Genomic DNA, 14,826 nt, shown 5'->3' with positions numbered 1-14,826 from the left:
TCGGTGGTAGCTTCCTCCTGCCCGTCGCACCAGCTGCGGGCAGTAGGTTGGTTGTGCGTCTCCGCACCGAGCCGGTGCCAGGACGTGTCAGCCAGCACAAGGCAGCACCGGCCTGGGGCACGCAGCTCCGAGGTGCAGCAGCACTGCAGACCCTGGCGCTGCCCTGGAGCCAGGATACAGGCGGTGAGGGGCTGACCGAGGGGCAGGCTCGGGGGCTGCTCACCTGCGCGGGCCGGGGCGGGCCGGGGCCGCGGTGCTCGCTCACCTGGGCGGGACGCGCCGCTGAGTGACGGGCGGCGGCCCCGCCCCGCGGGCACGGGCGGCGCCTCCGCTGCCAGCCAGGCGCCGGCGGGGGCGGGCGTCGAGCCGAGCCGAGCCGAGCCGAGCCGAGCCGAGCCGGGCTGGGCCGGGCCGGGGCAGCCGCGACGGGCACCGGGACGGGCGCGGGGCCGCCATGGAGCCCCCGAGGGACCAAGGTAGAGCGGGGGGTGGGCGCTGCCGCTGCGCCTCGGGCGGGTGGCGGTGCTGGCGTTGGCGCTGGTGCGGCGGGGACGGCGGTGGCTCTCGCAGCCCTTGGCTGCTCGGCCCGGACCTGCCCTGCCCTGCCCAGCCCAGCCCAGCCCTGCCCTGCCCTGCCGGGCCGGGCAGCGCTAGGGGTCGGGGCGGTGCGGGAGAGGCTCGCCCCGGCCTGGGCAAGGCTGCGCCGGCCGTCGGCTCGGGAAAGGCGGAACCGGGGCCGGGCGGCGGAGCACGGGGCGGCTGCCGGGCCCCCCAGGCGCGGATGCGCGGGCAGCGCATCCCGGCCTTCCCTCGGCGCTTCGTGGGCAGAATAAACTTTCTGCTTGCGCCCTGCGGTAAAAGTAAAGCTCTTCCATTTTACGAGTGTGCAACTTTTGATTGACCAGCGCTGTTCGCAGGGTTTGTTCCCTTTTAATTCTCTCCAGCCCAGGGTTGCCCCGCAGCTGGCAGCTCCGTTTGGGCAGCTGCCTCTCGGCCCCTGAGCGGCAGCAGGGCTGGCGCCTCTGTGGCGCTTCACTGGTGTGCATTTTGCCTGGGAAGACTGTTGTCCTACCTGCCATGGTTGCAACACTCTTCCTAAAACTTTATGGTTTATTGAAAACCAAAAACCTTGGGACTGCTTGCCAAAGAGAGCAGTTGGTGCTCTGATGAAAACTGACCCGAAGGCAGGCAAAGCACGTTCTCTTGCTGTATAACCTTATCCCACAGAGGTGTATTAGATTTATCTAACCCATTCATAGATCAGTTGGAGCCTTTTATATGGTGTGGTACTGAACTACACGCCAGCTGCTTTCCACTAGACGAAGTAGGGCAGGCTGGGGTCACTAAGTTACCTGCAGTAAGCTGGCAGGGCTGCTTGGTTAGCTCTGTGTCTGTGCCCTTGGGCTGATTTCATTCAGGGTTTTCCTGCTTGTCATGCTGGGGATGGCAGGAAGCATGCAGTTGTGGCGGCTGGAGTGTTGGAGGGGCTCGAGCTTCTGGGAATGTACCCCTGACTCTGCCACGGTCAAGCTCTGTGCTCTGCCAGGTGAGCTGGTCTGGGCACCAGCCTTGATTTGCTCCCAGTTACACACAGCCAAAACACACAGTTAAGTGTTTCGAGACTTGTATAGTATACTCGTACAATTAACAATGACTTCTGAGTTTCTCTGTACCTAGAGAAAAGGTCAAGGCATCTTTGCCTGACCAGAAGGTATAATCTGGTGAGGGGCTGAACCTCCTCAGGGAGTTTCCTTCAACCATTTTGAAGTCCTGTGTCTATTAAATAAAAAAAAAAAAAACAAGCCAATCAACGACAAAAAAAAAAGGAAAGAAAACAACCACCAAACCCTGTTTTTGGGTACTAATAAACAGTATTGTGCCAGAAAATAGCACAACTGTCAGTCCGATCAGAATTTTAATTCCAACTGCAGGAGCATTAAAACTGGTGTCAATATTTGTCCCAAAGTTCTTGAGGCTTTTTTATAAAAAAGCAAAGGTCCTTATTGCAACTGCAGGGTCTTGAACAACTTCTGATGGAAAAGGAGGGTAAAATAACATGATCTTTTGAAAAACTGTAGTGACAGTCCTGACACTTAGTAGAGGTTTGTTTTGTTATTTTACTCACTTCTGTTATAAATGGCTTCCTACAAAGAGGGTATTGCACCTCAGGATGTTTATCGGAATAGTGTACCTAGTGTGATGTAAGGGACTGTTACAGAGCAAACATGGTGCAACACCTTCTTCCTCTGCCTTCTTTTTGGAGTGATTATGCTGTTTTCTGTTCATGCTGAGGGGGAGATCTGCAGGTACAATGGGAAAATCTAGAATAGTCAACATACTTGTGCCAGTTAATTAATGGCTTCTAATACCTTGCCAATTAGACTTCAAAGACCACTTTCCTTGGCAAACTGGAGTGCTTGCATTGGCAGCTCTGCTCGATGATACAATATTATTACTCACTAAAGCCAATGTATGTGGTTAAAGTCCAGGCTGCCAGGTCCTGTCTCTGGGGCTGGCTTGGATTGCCTCTTTTAATCAGAAATTAAGTTGCTTAAAATTGCAAGTCAGAGGTTGCACATTCTGTTGTTACGATGACAGCTTTCTCAGACAGCAAAAGTTAGGAGGTAGGAAGAAAATCTGGATTATGGTTAAGACTGCAGCCAAACTGGACAAGGATAATGTTCCAGGTGTAGAATGTGCTGAAGTCTCTCCTCTCTCGAGCAGTCAGGTTTGGCAGCAGTCCTTAAAAAGTTGTTCCTAGCCTACCACTAGCAGGATCAGAACCACTGAGCAACTTTTCACTTGAAATGTCTTCGTTTTCAGCAAAGGGATATTTGGACTGGCTCTGTGGCTCCGTGTGATTCTCGATGCACTCCAAAGGCTCGGAGCCTCTTGCTCTGTGATTACAGGTGCCAAAGCAGTAGTGTTGGCTCAAGCCAAATGGATATAATATTATCCTGAGATGAGGAGTCCCTTGTTCTGTTGCTTTGCTTTAACTTGTCATGAACAAAAATCTGATTCACTGTATGGACTTAGTTGCTGAATAGATTAATAACTGCAGTTGTGCTTTCACAAAGATGCTGCTGTCCCCTCTGCCTCCCTACTCCCCTCCCCCCTCCCCCCCCAAAAAAGTGAAACCACAACTACACCTGATTATGCTTGCAAAAAGAGTCTCTCTCTGGCTTGCCACTGTTACTGTTAGTGCTCATACAGTTTACCAGTGGAAGAATATGGATGAAGCTGCCCCTACAGTGGATTGTGCCAGTGAGCGGTCTCACGAACACATGCACCACAGCACAGTTATATAGTAATGATCCATCTCTGATGTTATGTTCAGGGGTTCCTCTTATGCTTCAGCAACGCTTCACTTATGTAACCTGGTGTCTTTCAAAATCTTCAGGCTTTTGTGGTACTTAAAAGGAGTCCCAAAACACTACATGTGATTTCTTGAGAGACTATGTAAGCCTTTCTTTTCCTAGAGCCTTGACTTGCACTTTTGGGGCTGACAGAATGGACTTTAATGTTATTTTTTTGTGCAGAAAGAACTTGTTGCTGGCAGTAGCATAACATTTCCCCCATTGTCCCATTGGACAAAGCTGCACCTTTTCCTACTGCTTTATTTGTTTTCTTATCACTAGGTACTTGCAGTACTGTAGGTATGATTTTTTTTTTTTCACTTAATGTGCAATTGTGAAATCAAACACTTGTAAGTAAATACAAGTGGACAGCTGTTGTGGGAACTGCAAAGGAAGAATGATTTCACTGAGCTGAGTGTCTGTAATGGTGACTTGAAGATGACAAAAATATCAGAAGACTTACACGAGTAGGTCCCTTGAACAGCAGCATGCCCTCATTTCTTTTGCATGAAAAACTGTATTGGGGGGGTTGAAATCTTGTTCTGACTCAGGCTGGGGGTCCTGACTTGATGGGGTGGCATAACGTGAGTTATTTGATGGTGTTGCTGTCCTCCTCTCTAAGCCAGTGCATGAATGAGGTATGGAAATGTGGGGGATCTGTGCGCTGTGTTGGAGGGATGCTGGAGCAGCTGATGCACAACTGTTGGGTGGGCAGCTGGAGGCTGGAGCAGTGTCAGCTGTTCTGCCTTCCTGCAGTGCGTGAGCATTGAAGGGTAACTTGAACTCTTCATTCTTGCTCACACCCACTTCAGTAGGATATGGAGGAGGGGGCCAGCCCAGTGGCCCAACTGTGGAAGGAATCTGTGGCTTGTGGTATGCATGGATGTTTATCCCTGTTCCCTACAATGAACACTGTCACAAGCAGGCAGTACAGTCTTTCACTCAGCCAGAGTAAGGTCTGCTCTCGGACATTTTGGCGCAGGGAAAGCTTAGCTAAGGATCTATGTTCTTTGATCCTCCAATGAGGCCAAGCTGTAACTGCTCGGGTCTTTTAAAATCCGACATGAAACTGATGCAATTCCTTTTTGTTCCAGTTTCCCATACTTAGAAGCAGCCCATGGGTTCCTCTTTCTCCCACTGCAAATGCCCTCCAAAGCAATGGGAGGCCTTGGAGGCTCAGGCTGACGTTGCTGGCCTGAAATAAAGCACCGCACCTTGGCTTTGGTGTGAGACTGTGCTGGTGCAGGCTGAGCAAGCACCTGCTCTGCTTGATCTGGGTGCTTTGTGGGTAAAGCGGGAACAGCTGGTTTTCATGGCTGACAGTTGGCTGCCATATGTTAACACCTCTCCTGGCCTGGGCACGAGTGCTATTGAGCTGCTGTGAGCTGTGCCTGGAGGCTGCAGAGCACAGCCCCTTCCATCTGCAGGGGCTGTCAGTAACCACATAGTGCACTACTCTGCCTTGGGAATGTTATCTCTATTCATTTTTATCTCATTCGTATCTCTATTCATGCTCCTGTCTATCTTGTATGTACATTTTTTCCCCTTGTCTTCTACAGCTGCTGAATACAGCAGCCTTTGACTAACAACCTCAGCTTTGTGAGCCAGCTGTTAGTATAGTCCCAGAAGGAGCTGGGTGATGAAGGAAGTGAGTGTTGGGGCTTCTGATGCTTTCTGCCATGCACTGACCCTGCTGGGTGAGGACATCCCAAAAGCTGCTTTGGCTGACCTGAGTGTTGTAAAGGCTGGGGAGGCTTTGTCCTCTTTCTTCACAACTATTTGCTCCTTTAACAGGAAGGTGTCCTGGCAGTTTTTATTGGCAGGGAGTCCCTCAGCTGGTACCGAGAAGTCTTGCAGGAAGATGAGGGACTAGAGTTTCTGTGTAAAATCAGGGAGCTGTTTGTGGATTGCTGATTCCTGAGGGTGCTGGACATTGCTGCAGGTAAGGGAGGTTATGTGCTGTATCTCTTCAAAAAGTGATGTTTCCATGGCAGCAGACACAGTGCAGGGAGTCTTCTTGAAAGCCAATGTTTTCTTGAGCAATTTTCAAAAGAAAATAACCCAAACTCCTCCCTTCTTAGTTTAATAGGAGAGAGCAGCAGTGTCATTTGCTGAGACCTGTGCAGCAGACACCTGGTGAGTGTGGGGTTTTTGTGCTTTTACGAGATGCTCACCTCCAGGTAGGAGGATGATGACCCTGCTGTTGCCTCCACTGGAGTCTTTGTAATATGGGCACTTCTGATTTGAGATTTGCTGTGTGGAGGAAGGGAGGTGTTTACCCTTGTTCTTTGGATATCCTGCAGTGAGTAAGCAGAAAAATGTCAAACAAAGGGTGACTAAAAGGGAAAGCAAGCATTAAGTGAGATTAAGTACTAAATTGAAATGCTCTTGTTCAGCCAACACTGTCACTTTGTGTCAGCTTCAATTTAAGTCTCCAGAGGGACAGCTTTCTCTCCTGTTAAATGTAGTGACTGTCTTCAAAATTGCTCATATTTGGGTGTGTTAGCCAGAGTGATTTGGAACCTTCACTCAAAAACCTTGTGTTAGAAGACAGTCTTTCTACTGAAAGCCTTCTCTTTTGAAAAGGGCTGCAGTAACAGACCAGCTACCCAGAACTTTCTAATCTGGATCTCTCCTGAAGGTTCGGTGTCACTCCTGCCATTTCTTCTTACTCATCTTCCTCCTCTTCCTCTGGTTAAAGGAGCAGAAGTGAAAGAATATGTAGCTGTGTGTTGGCTTTGGCCATCTGGCAGGATGATACCATGAGCCAGGCTAACTGGTCTGGAGCATCCTTGCCCTGCTATGAAAACACTTATTTCTGGCAGAGGTGTAGATGGCTGTATGGATTTTCTGCTAGTGCAAGTACAAGTGGTGGCAGTCAGCTGCATGAGTCTGCAGCCACTTGTCCGGGGGTGTGGTGGGGGGAGCAGCACAGCACTGTCTGCCAGCAAATGCTGGTGCGTGGAAAAATGCTCATTGTGCTGTTACTTGCTCCTGAGCAGAAAGGGGTGGATTGATGCTATCTAGAGGGAAAGCAGCAGTTCTATTGTGGTGTGAATACTGTCACTGAAAGAGGCAGCTTTCCTGTTTTGCAAGCTGACTTCTCTATTCCAGAGTATGAGAGCAATAAGTGTCCTTGGATGCTGACTGACAGTGGAGTGGCCCAGCAGATGCTGCCTTGGCCAAGCCTGGAATGCTCCCTTTTCTCTAGAACTGAGGTCTATAGGAATGTGCTGTGCCACATGTGGTTTGGAGTGACAGGCTTCTGAACTGCCCCTCTCCTGCTGGTAGCCTCCCAGCAGAACAACAAATGTGTGCTGTGCTTGAAAACTTCATAGATAAAGAGGAAGCACACTTTGTGTGAGTACATGGAAAGAAAACCTGTTTATTGTGTAATTGAAACGTTAACAATCTAATTAAAGAATTAGTTTAGAAAGACTATTATGCAGATGAAGCTTTAGTAATAATAAAGGTAGCATACAAACTTAGTTTCTGTACCTTTTTCTTGGTGTCTTACTCATCCTTCCCCTGGCTTCTGGGGCTGTTAGTATCATTTTGGTGGTGGCAGGGGTATTAGAGCAAGTTGTCATATTGTGACTCCTTTTCTGAGAGGCGTAGGATATTGGTGGTTTCTTCCTCACTGTGGGATCCACTGGAATCCTTCTGTTCTGTTTAGTTTTTACAGATCTTTCTTTCATTGCTTTGCAAGCTCCATGTTACATCCAAATCTATTATATAAAGTGCCTTTTATATATGTTAGATATTATTCCTTTGCTCTCTGTTATCTATGTTATAAGATAGTCTTGTCCAACTGCACATCTCCTCTGGTGACTTTCTTACAGCTGTGGGATCTCCATTGTCAGCCCTGTGCCCTCTTACTTGTACCATGCCTGTATTCTCACACCCTGTGTCTCTGCTCTGAGACAGGCCAAGTAAAACAAAGCTGCAGGCAAATCAAGAAGGGTTGAGACAGAGCAAGCCTGACAAGTCTCTAGTCCTGGGGCCTTGCAAGCTCGGCTCAAAGCTTATGTCCTGTCACTAGCAATGGCAGTGTTGTACTGTGGAGTAACAAAGAGGCTGGGGAGCCCCTGCAGCTTGCTTGGGGTGATGGGTGAGGCAAGCAGAGGCAGAACAGCAGGTATTTTTCCTGTTTTGCTTTCCCTTGTCTAGCAGCTAGAGGGAAGTGGCGCTTCATCAGAACCCCCTAACCCTTGGATAGAGATGAAAAGATGTGCCAAGGGAGGCGACCTGGGCCGGAGTTGGTGTTTTCAGACAGGTGCTCCTCCTGTGCTTTGCTAGGATTAGAGCCCATGCTTGGCAGTGATGTTGGTTCACGAGAAAAACCTGAAAAAGGTTGAAAACAAAGCTGTGTAAGTAATGTTTCTTAACTGCTCTTTAGGCTGGCAAAGCTGTGTAGCATTGGGAATGTTGCTTGTGTCTGTTTGGTGGTGTTTACTTTTTGCCTAAAGTACTCTAATTAAACTATTAGCAGGGGTCCCAAGATGAGCAAGAAGTGATCCTACTTATCTCTCTATTTTTTCTCTGCCTAAATGTGTATCACATCATGACATTAGAAAGTCTTGGTTAATTTGATCAGGATAGCAGAATTTGAAAGAAACTCCCCTTCTGCTTCCACTCGAGTCATCTCTGTCTGATGTTCATTGCAGTGTTCTACAACAATCCAGTCCCTGGGAATAACATACAGTATTGGACATTTGCAGCTGCTGCCAGGACGGGCTGCCTTTGAAGAAGGCAATTTCACTGAACTTGCATCTTCTGATACCTTGTAGTCTCTGCAGAGTGTATCAGAGTCCTGATGTGTCCCTTGCTTTTCCTCACACAGGTTCCTGGGAATGGAACTGTGCAAGGACTTGCCTATAAGCAACTTTAAAGAAGCTGTCCTTTAAGTGGGAACCAGTACTTCCTACTCAAAAGAAGGGTCAGGGTTATGAAATGGGCACAGCTCACACTGGCTGGAGTGCACCTTTCTCTCTAGTGTCTGTATTGTTCTGCAGAAGAGAAGTCCCTTCAGCACATCTCAAAAGTGTTTTGCCTACATCTGAGGAGTCTTGAGAAGCAGGCTGAAGGCAGAGCAGAAAGCCCCCAGATCAATCACTGTTTTTGACTTGCTGACTGCTCGGTGTGCTTTGATGACTGCTGGCAGAGGTTAGTTCTGTGCCTGCACACAGACAGGCCTCGGTGTGCGTGAGCGGATCACACGCCGCTGTGCAGGCTGTTTCCATAGCACCAAAAAAATCTGCGCCAAGCAGTCCCTGAAGAGGTTTTGCTGAGCGGCTGACGTGCATTCAGGGATGAGGAGCATCAGAAGTAGTACCAGACTAGGCATGGGGTAGGAATGGAGCCTGCTTTAAATATTGACTTTCCTGTTGCCAGATGTCACAGTCTTGGCAGAAGGAAAACAGGCTGTTTTACTGCAGTGTGCTTTGCTTGGAGCTATGAGCTCTGAAAAGCACCATTCATGCTCTGTTTCATCTCCTCAACAAGCTATTTGCAGTGTTGTGCTCCAAAACTGTTTTTTTAACAGGGAGTTTGTTCTTGAGCAAAAGGAAAGACCTGAAATGACTTCTGGTCTTTCTCTTAAGACTTCTCTGGTGCCTGTGTGGGAGTTATGTTTTACCTTCTTGTGCTCTGAGTTGTGACAAGCCTTTGTGTCTGCTGCCTGGGCAGACTCTTCAGGCGCTCTGCAGCTCTGGTATCCCAAGTATGTCTGTATGGGCCCTCAAGAAAGGGGTGGGTCCACCTGCTGTGTTCAGAGCATTGCCATGTGGCCTGTCACCACCTCTGCAGACACTTGAAGGAACAGGGAACACAACCTCCTGCAGAGGACCCCAAAGAGAACTGTCTGGAGAAGGCCACAACCCCAGCTTGCCATTGTCTGAAATGGTGTTGTGCTGCTGCTTGCCAAGCAGGTGTTCATCCCTGATCTTCTTGTTGAGCAAGACTGAGCACATTGTGGGTCTGGCTCCCTACTTCTTCCAGGTCTCAGGCCATAGTTGGATCCCTGCACACTATCTTTTCACACCAGCTCCTGGTCCAGGGTGTGTGGGGACCTCAGCCCCAAGCTTGGGCTGGGGAGATGTATCCCAAAACCAGATTAGGATGTGCTGGGGGGATCCTGTGTGTCATAGAAGTTGTTTATGTAGTTTAACTGCCAAAAGCTCTACTGCACTTCTAGCTGACTGCTACTGTCATATGATTTAAGTGCAGTAATTTGGAAGGAGGGGAAGACTCTGAAATATTACTGTTATTTTCTCCAATAAAGCAGTCCTTAACTGCAGTAAAGGTGTGTTTTAGACACCCACTCTAAATCTCCTTGTCTGAAAATTCTGATGAAGGAATAAACAGTCACTGCTACCATTTAAATAACTGTTTATAGCAATCAGTCTTAAATACTAGCCTTCCCTAAAATACATTTGAATTTCTTAGTGCACTTCTAGTAAATGCTGAAGTACAACAGAGACACCTGTCTGTACTTTGTCAACTGCTACTTGAGCTTTGTACATCGATCTCATTAACACTTTATGTAGCAGAACTAGTGTGAACACTAAGCAGGTAGTAGTACACTTCTTTGGAAAAGTAAAATTCAGTGGCTGAATGTCTCTTTTTGAATATAGCCTTGGTTTTTAGATGCAAACAAATCTTGCTTTCCTGTCCTTCAGGTTAATCTTTAAATACTCAGTCAACTTAGTTGTTTTTGGTTTTCTGGAGGAATCTCTAAATATTGTAGGGGGAAGAATTCGGTTTTGGACTGTGGTGTCTCCAACAGTTGACTTTTTCCAAAGAAATCAGTCTACTGCAAGTGCATTCTTGATTACTCAGTTCCAGCAATCGGTGCTGCTGTTCAATATAAACTTGTTTAACTATGTTTAATATCAAAGGAGGAAAAAGCCAGCAGCTCACCAGGCACCTAACAAGTACCAGAGAGCTGCTGCATGTACTGCAGGTGTGCAGGGCTGCATGTATTGTATGTTGGTGCAGGGCTGCACCAACTGCCCACTGATTGGGTTGGTTGGACAATACAGAGCACTTCTGTAAAGACGCAGGAGTTGCATGGTTTTTATGGTGTATGTATGGGGGTACTTGTTCATGTTCAAATGTGGTTTTGAGGACTTGGTTTTAACAGTCCAGCAATCCTACAGGAAAGGTGGTTGGTGCTCTCAGAGCACAGCTGCAATGGTAGGTGAGCCTTCTGCACCCCTTCTAATACACCCCTCTTGGTGCATTGCTTAAAACACCAACTTCTGAGCTGCAAGTTGTTCACACTCTTAAGTGTGTAATTTGTTCCCATAAATTATTCTGGGTTAAGGCAACCTGCAGTGTCAGTACAGGCTGGGGGAATGAAGGGATTGAGAGCAGCCCTGTAGAGAAGGACTTAGACTGGTGCTGGTGGATGAAAAGCTGGACATGGGTCAACAGTGCGCACTTGCAGCCCAGAAAGCGGTAACACATCCTGGTCCTCATCAAAAGCAATAGTGGCCAACAGGTCAGGGATCTTCTTGGATCTCATGGGATCCCACCTGGAGTATTGTGTCCCGTTCTGTGGTCCCTAGAACAGGAAAAACTTGGGCCTGTTGAAGCAGGTTCAAAGGAGAGCCATGAAAATCATTGGAGGGATGGAACACCTATTGTATGAGGAAAGGCTGAGAGAGATGAGGTTGTTCAGCCTGGAGAAAAGAAGGCTTCAGGGAAATCTTATTGCAGCCTTTCAGTAGTTAAAGGGGGCTTATAAAAAGATGGGGACAGACTTTTTAGCAGGGCCTGTTGTGATAGGATAAGGGGTAATGGTTTTAAGCTGGAGGAGGGTAGATTCAGACTAGATATAGAGAAATTTTTTACATTGAGGGTGGTGAAACACTGGAACAGGTTGCCCAGAGAGGTGGTGGATGCCTGATTCCTCAAAATATTGGAGGTTTTAGGTGGTCCACTGGACATTTGGAAAGTCCAATGGAAGCATTGGACAGGGCTCCGAGCAACCTGATCTAGTTGAAGATGTCCCTAGCAAGGGAACTGGAACGAGATGACCTTTAAAGCTCCCTTCCAACCCCAACCATTCTATGGTAAAACACAGATACTGACCAAATCTTTAACTGGGAAAGTTTACACCACCCTTAAAGGGTATTTGGGGCACCCTGCTTTGCTATCTTTGAGTGTGAATTGTAGATGAACACGAGTACTATGGTTCATGAGCAGTGATGAGCAGGGAGAATTAGTTTCTGCATATTTCTGAATGGTACAAAGTCAAACCTGTTGGAGTTGATGCTTTGAAGCTGAGTGGTTTCGATTGGCTTCTGTGCCTGTCACTGTGCAGATTTTTTGGCATGAAAGATTTTTTGAGATTGTATAAGAAGGAAAACAACTTGAGTGTCAATGGAGTCAGCAGAGCAACTTGCTGAGTACTTCCTGCTGTGGTGAGGAAGTGTTTTTGGGATAAATGGCAAAAGGGAGAGCCTTACTGGAGTGAATGGACAGTCTTCTTATTCTGTTTTAGCACACTGATGTGTGAAGTCTTTAATATGCTTCTGTTTCTTATTTACAATTCAAGAGCAAAACTTCACCTTGGTGAATCCCAGAAGTGTACTTCACTCCCATCCCCAATGAAGAGTATTTTCCTATTCAAAAGCATCTTTTGAGAAAGCGAGAATACGAGAAGAGGGATACAAAAGTCAAAGCAAGACCTCTGTGTGTTGTTGAGAGGAGCTGAGAAAACTTTAAAATATTTTTAGGAGGGAAAACTGATAAATTAAGGATAGAGCTAGTGTCAAATAAAGTAACTTCTCTAGTTTTCCTGCTCCGAGGTAATGTTACTGGAGAAGCCTTGTTTGCCCTTCATGCAAGGTGGTGCCAGCAGCATTTCTGAGGGATGTGATGGCTTCTTAGTAATAATGCTGTATCACAGCTCCCTGCTACAGGACACACTTGTGGATTGACAACTGAGGACTAGCAGTACGCAAGGCAGTGTTTCGACTTTCACCTCTTCAACATCCTGATACAGTTTTTACCAGAATGAAAAACTGTGGGTTGCATTATTCATAGCTCTTGAAGCTCTGAGTTATTCTGAATGGTTTTTTTGTGCTGATGGCCGAGCTGTAGTGTGCCAAACCTGATGTAACAATAACCTACTGGGCACCAGCTAGAGCAGTCCTTAACCATAAAGTTTGAAAAGTTTACCAGACTAATCTGTTAAACAGAACGGATCCATTAAACTAGAGCATGACCAGTACTCAGAATGGCTATGAATATATGTATTTTTTTGCTTGACATTTACAGTGGTGAAACAGGCTGGGTGGTGGTGCTTGTGCAATAGGGAGTGATGCTAAACTTAGACTTCACTTAGCAGTGTAAAGCTTTATTCTTGGAGTTCGCACTGATGTTCTGTTCCAGGTCAAACACTGGGAGGAGGCAACTTGTGGAACAGTGCAGTTCTGGAGCAGCTACTCTCTAAAATCAGTGGAGGCGTGCTTTCTTTACCAAAAATTACCCAACCACAAGCCCCAACATAAAAAAACCACAAACTACCAAAACCACATAAAACTAAAAAACACCGCTCCCCTCCCCCTCCTCTCTTTTGGAGCTGAACCTCAAAATACCTCAAAATTTGGTCCTTCAAACCTGCATTTCTTTCTTCCCGCTGTAGTTTCCATCATGTCATCTGCACCAGAATCAGGAAAAATGCCTGCCTTTGTGTTCATTAGATAGGTCTTTCCAGTTTTGTTCACTATCATATATTTCAGTAAAATGAGTGGTTAAATTCATTTGACTTACTTTGTTGCAAAATATAAATGAGGAACCTGGATGCTTATCCAAGCATGCTGATATTTAGGAAAACTTTCCTTTTTGTAGAATGGACTGGGACACAACTAGATTGTGCATAAATATATTAATATTGCTTGGAGATCTTGAGAGATTAGTACTTTCGTGATCTGAACCTGCGTAGGTTGTTAAAAAAGGAAATACAGGTTGCCTGTAATGTCACCCAGCAGCAAAAAGTGGCATCTCTGTCCAAAGTCTGATCTGATGGAAGTGGGTATGCTCAAGTTTTCTAGGACCTGGAAGTCCTTTAAAGCTTTATATCGTTTTGTGGAATCATCACTGGACAAGCTTTCTTGACCCTTTTCTTTGCCACCTTCAGCTTTTGGAGTGATCAGTGTTTTATGATTGTCTGTTGATTTATGTGACAGCAGTATCTCTCTAGGCTAACAGTTTCATTTAATTTGCTGTCCTAGAGTGACTTGGAGTAGGGGCAAATGTCTCTTAACAGGATTTACTCAGCTCAAGCAGCATTAAAAGTCAGTCAAGGACATATCAATCGGATAAAATCTCGGAGTACTTATTAATATAATGGCAACTTCAGTGGTCATAATATTCTAAAGGTAGGTGCATTATCTGCATTATATTAGGAAAAAAAGCTGGTCATTGCAGTTGGTTTGTTAATGAATTGCTGCTGGTTGCTGCATGCACAGTTGCAGGATTCTCCCTCATCTCTTAAATGAGATTAACAGCAGTGCAGAAGTATTCAAGCTGACGTCCTGAGTTTGTCCAATTTGCAGCCCTGGCAGGATGTGTCGAAGATCCTTTAAGTAGTGATAGCTATTGCTCTGAATCAGTTTGGAAGCACTGTAGGAATTGGTGCTGCCCAGCTGGATATGGAATTTAGCAGTATGGGCAAGCAGCAGCCACGTTCCATCTGGAACAGGACGCTTCAAGCACCACACAGTTGAGTGGGTGACTGGTAAAGTGCTGGACTATAAAGGAGTAGGTAATGTATCTCGTTTGATGCTGCAGGGAAAACAAAACAACTTATTCTGGGTTTTCAAGTGAGAGATTCCCAGTAATAGTGAACTGCTGCACAGGTACTTCATACCAGCAATCTGGTGGTGTGCCATTAACACTCCTTTGTTAGGTCTTACTTTCTTAAGTTTGGGAGGGCGCACTGAAATGCTGCAGTGTGAGAAATGTAGATGAATAATCAGGGCTTGTCTTCATTTTGGGCTTAGCTGCTTGGAAAAGCTGTAACGGGCTTGGTGTCTACTGCCAGCTTTTAGGTACCTTGTGGTCAGCCTGGTTCTCTGAAGGTTTTTTAGCAAAACCCATTACTGGTTTAAAGGTGTAAATTGACTGGTTGAAGAAGAGGGAGCAGGAGCAGGTTATGACCTGAGACATTTCTGGGGCATATATGTCTGTGTATTTACCATACTAGTGCACTGCTGCTGCTGACTAGGCAGAGTTTTACAGTTTCACAGATACTTCACAGTATGCTCTCAGATAAGCCAAGAGCAAAAATATTAATAGGATTTCTATACAGCTTGCTACTTGCAGTTGGCCGTGTTTGAGGAATTGTACTTAAAGTTTTATGCAATTACACTTGTTTGACAGCAGAAGTCAAAATCGTAAACTTACTTAGTCAAGTCCTAAGAAGGGAAAAAAACTGGTGGTTTGCCATTATTGCTAA

The 14,826-nt window shown here is 46.5% G+C and overlaps 1 protein-coding gene across 1 annotated transcript in view; it reads left to right on the top strand.

Annotated features, from left to right (window-relative positions):
• The first annotated feature begins 322 nt into the window (after nt 1-322).
• The window catches only part of TPD52 (tumor protein D52), a 40,489-nt gene continuing 25,985 nt past the window's right edge, over nt 323-14,826 (top strand). The window contains exons 1-2 of the mRNA XM_048286196.1: nt 323-373; nt 404-476. Of these exons, the coding sequence (XP_048142153.1) occupies nt 455-476 (22 nt within the window). The 5' untranslated portion in view covers nt 323-373; nt 404-454. The remainder of the gene's footprint in view (nt 374-403; nt 477-14,826) is intronic.

The sequence above is a fragment of the Corvus hawaiiensis genome, chromosome 26 (genome assembly GCF_020740725.1).
Source record: "Corvus hawaiiensis isolate bCorHaw1 chromosome 26, bCorHaw1.pri.cur, whole genome shotgun sequence".
Taxonomy (NCBI): Eukaryota; Metazoa; Chordata; class Aves; order Passeriformes; family Corvidae; genus Corvus; species Corvus hawaiiensis.
Note: the sequence above shows the minus strand (reverse complement) of the source record. Positions and strands in the feature narration are given on the sequence as shown.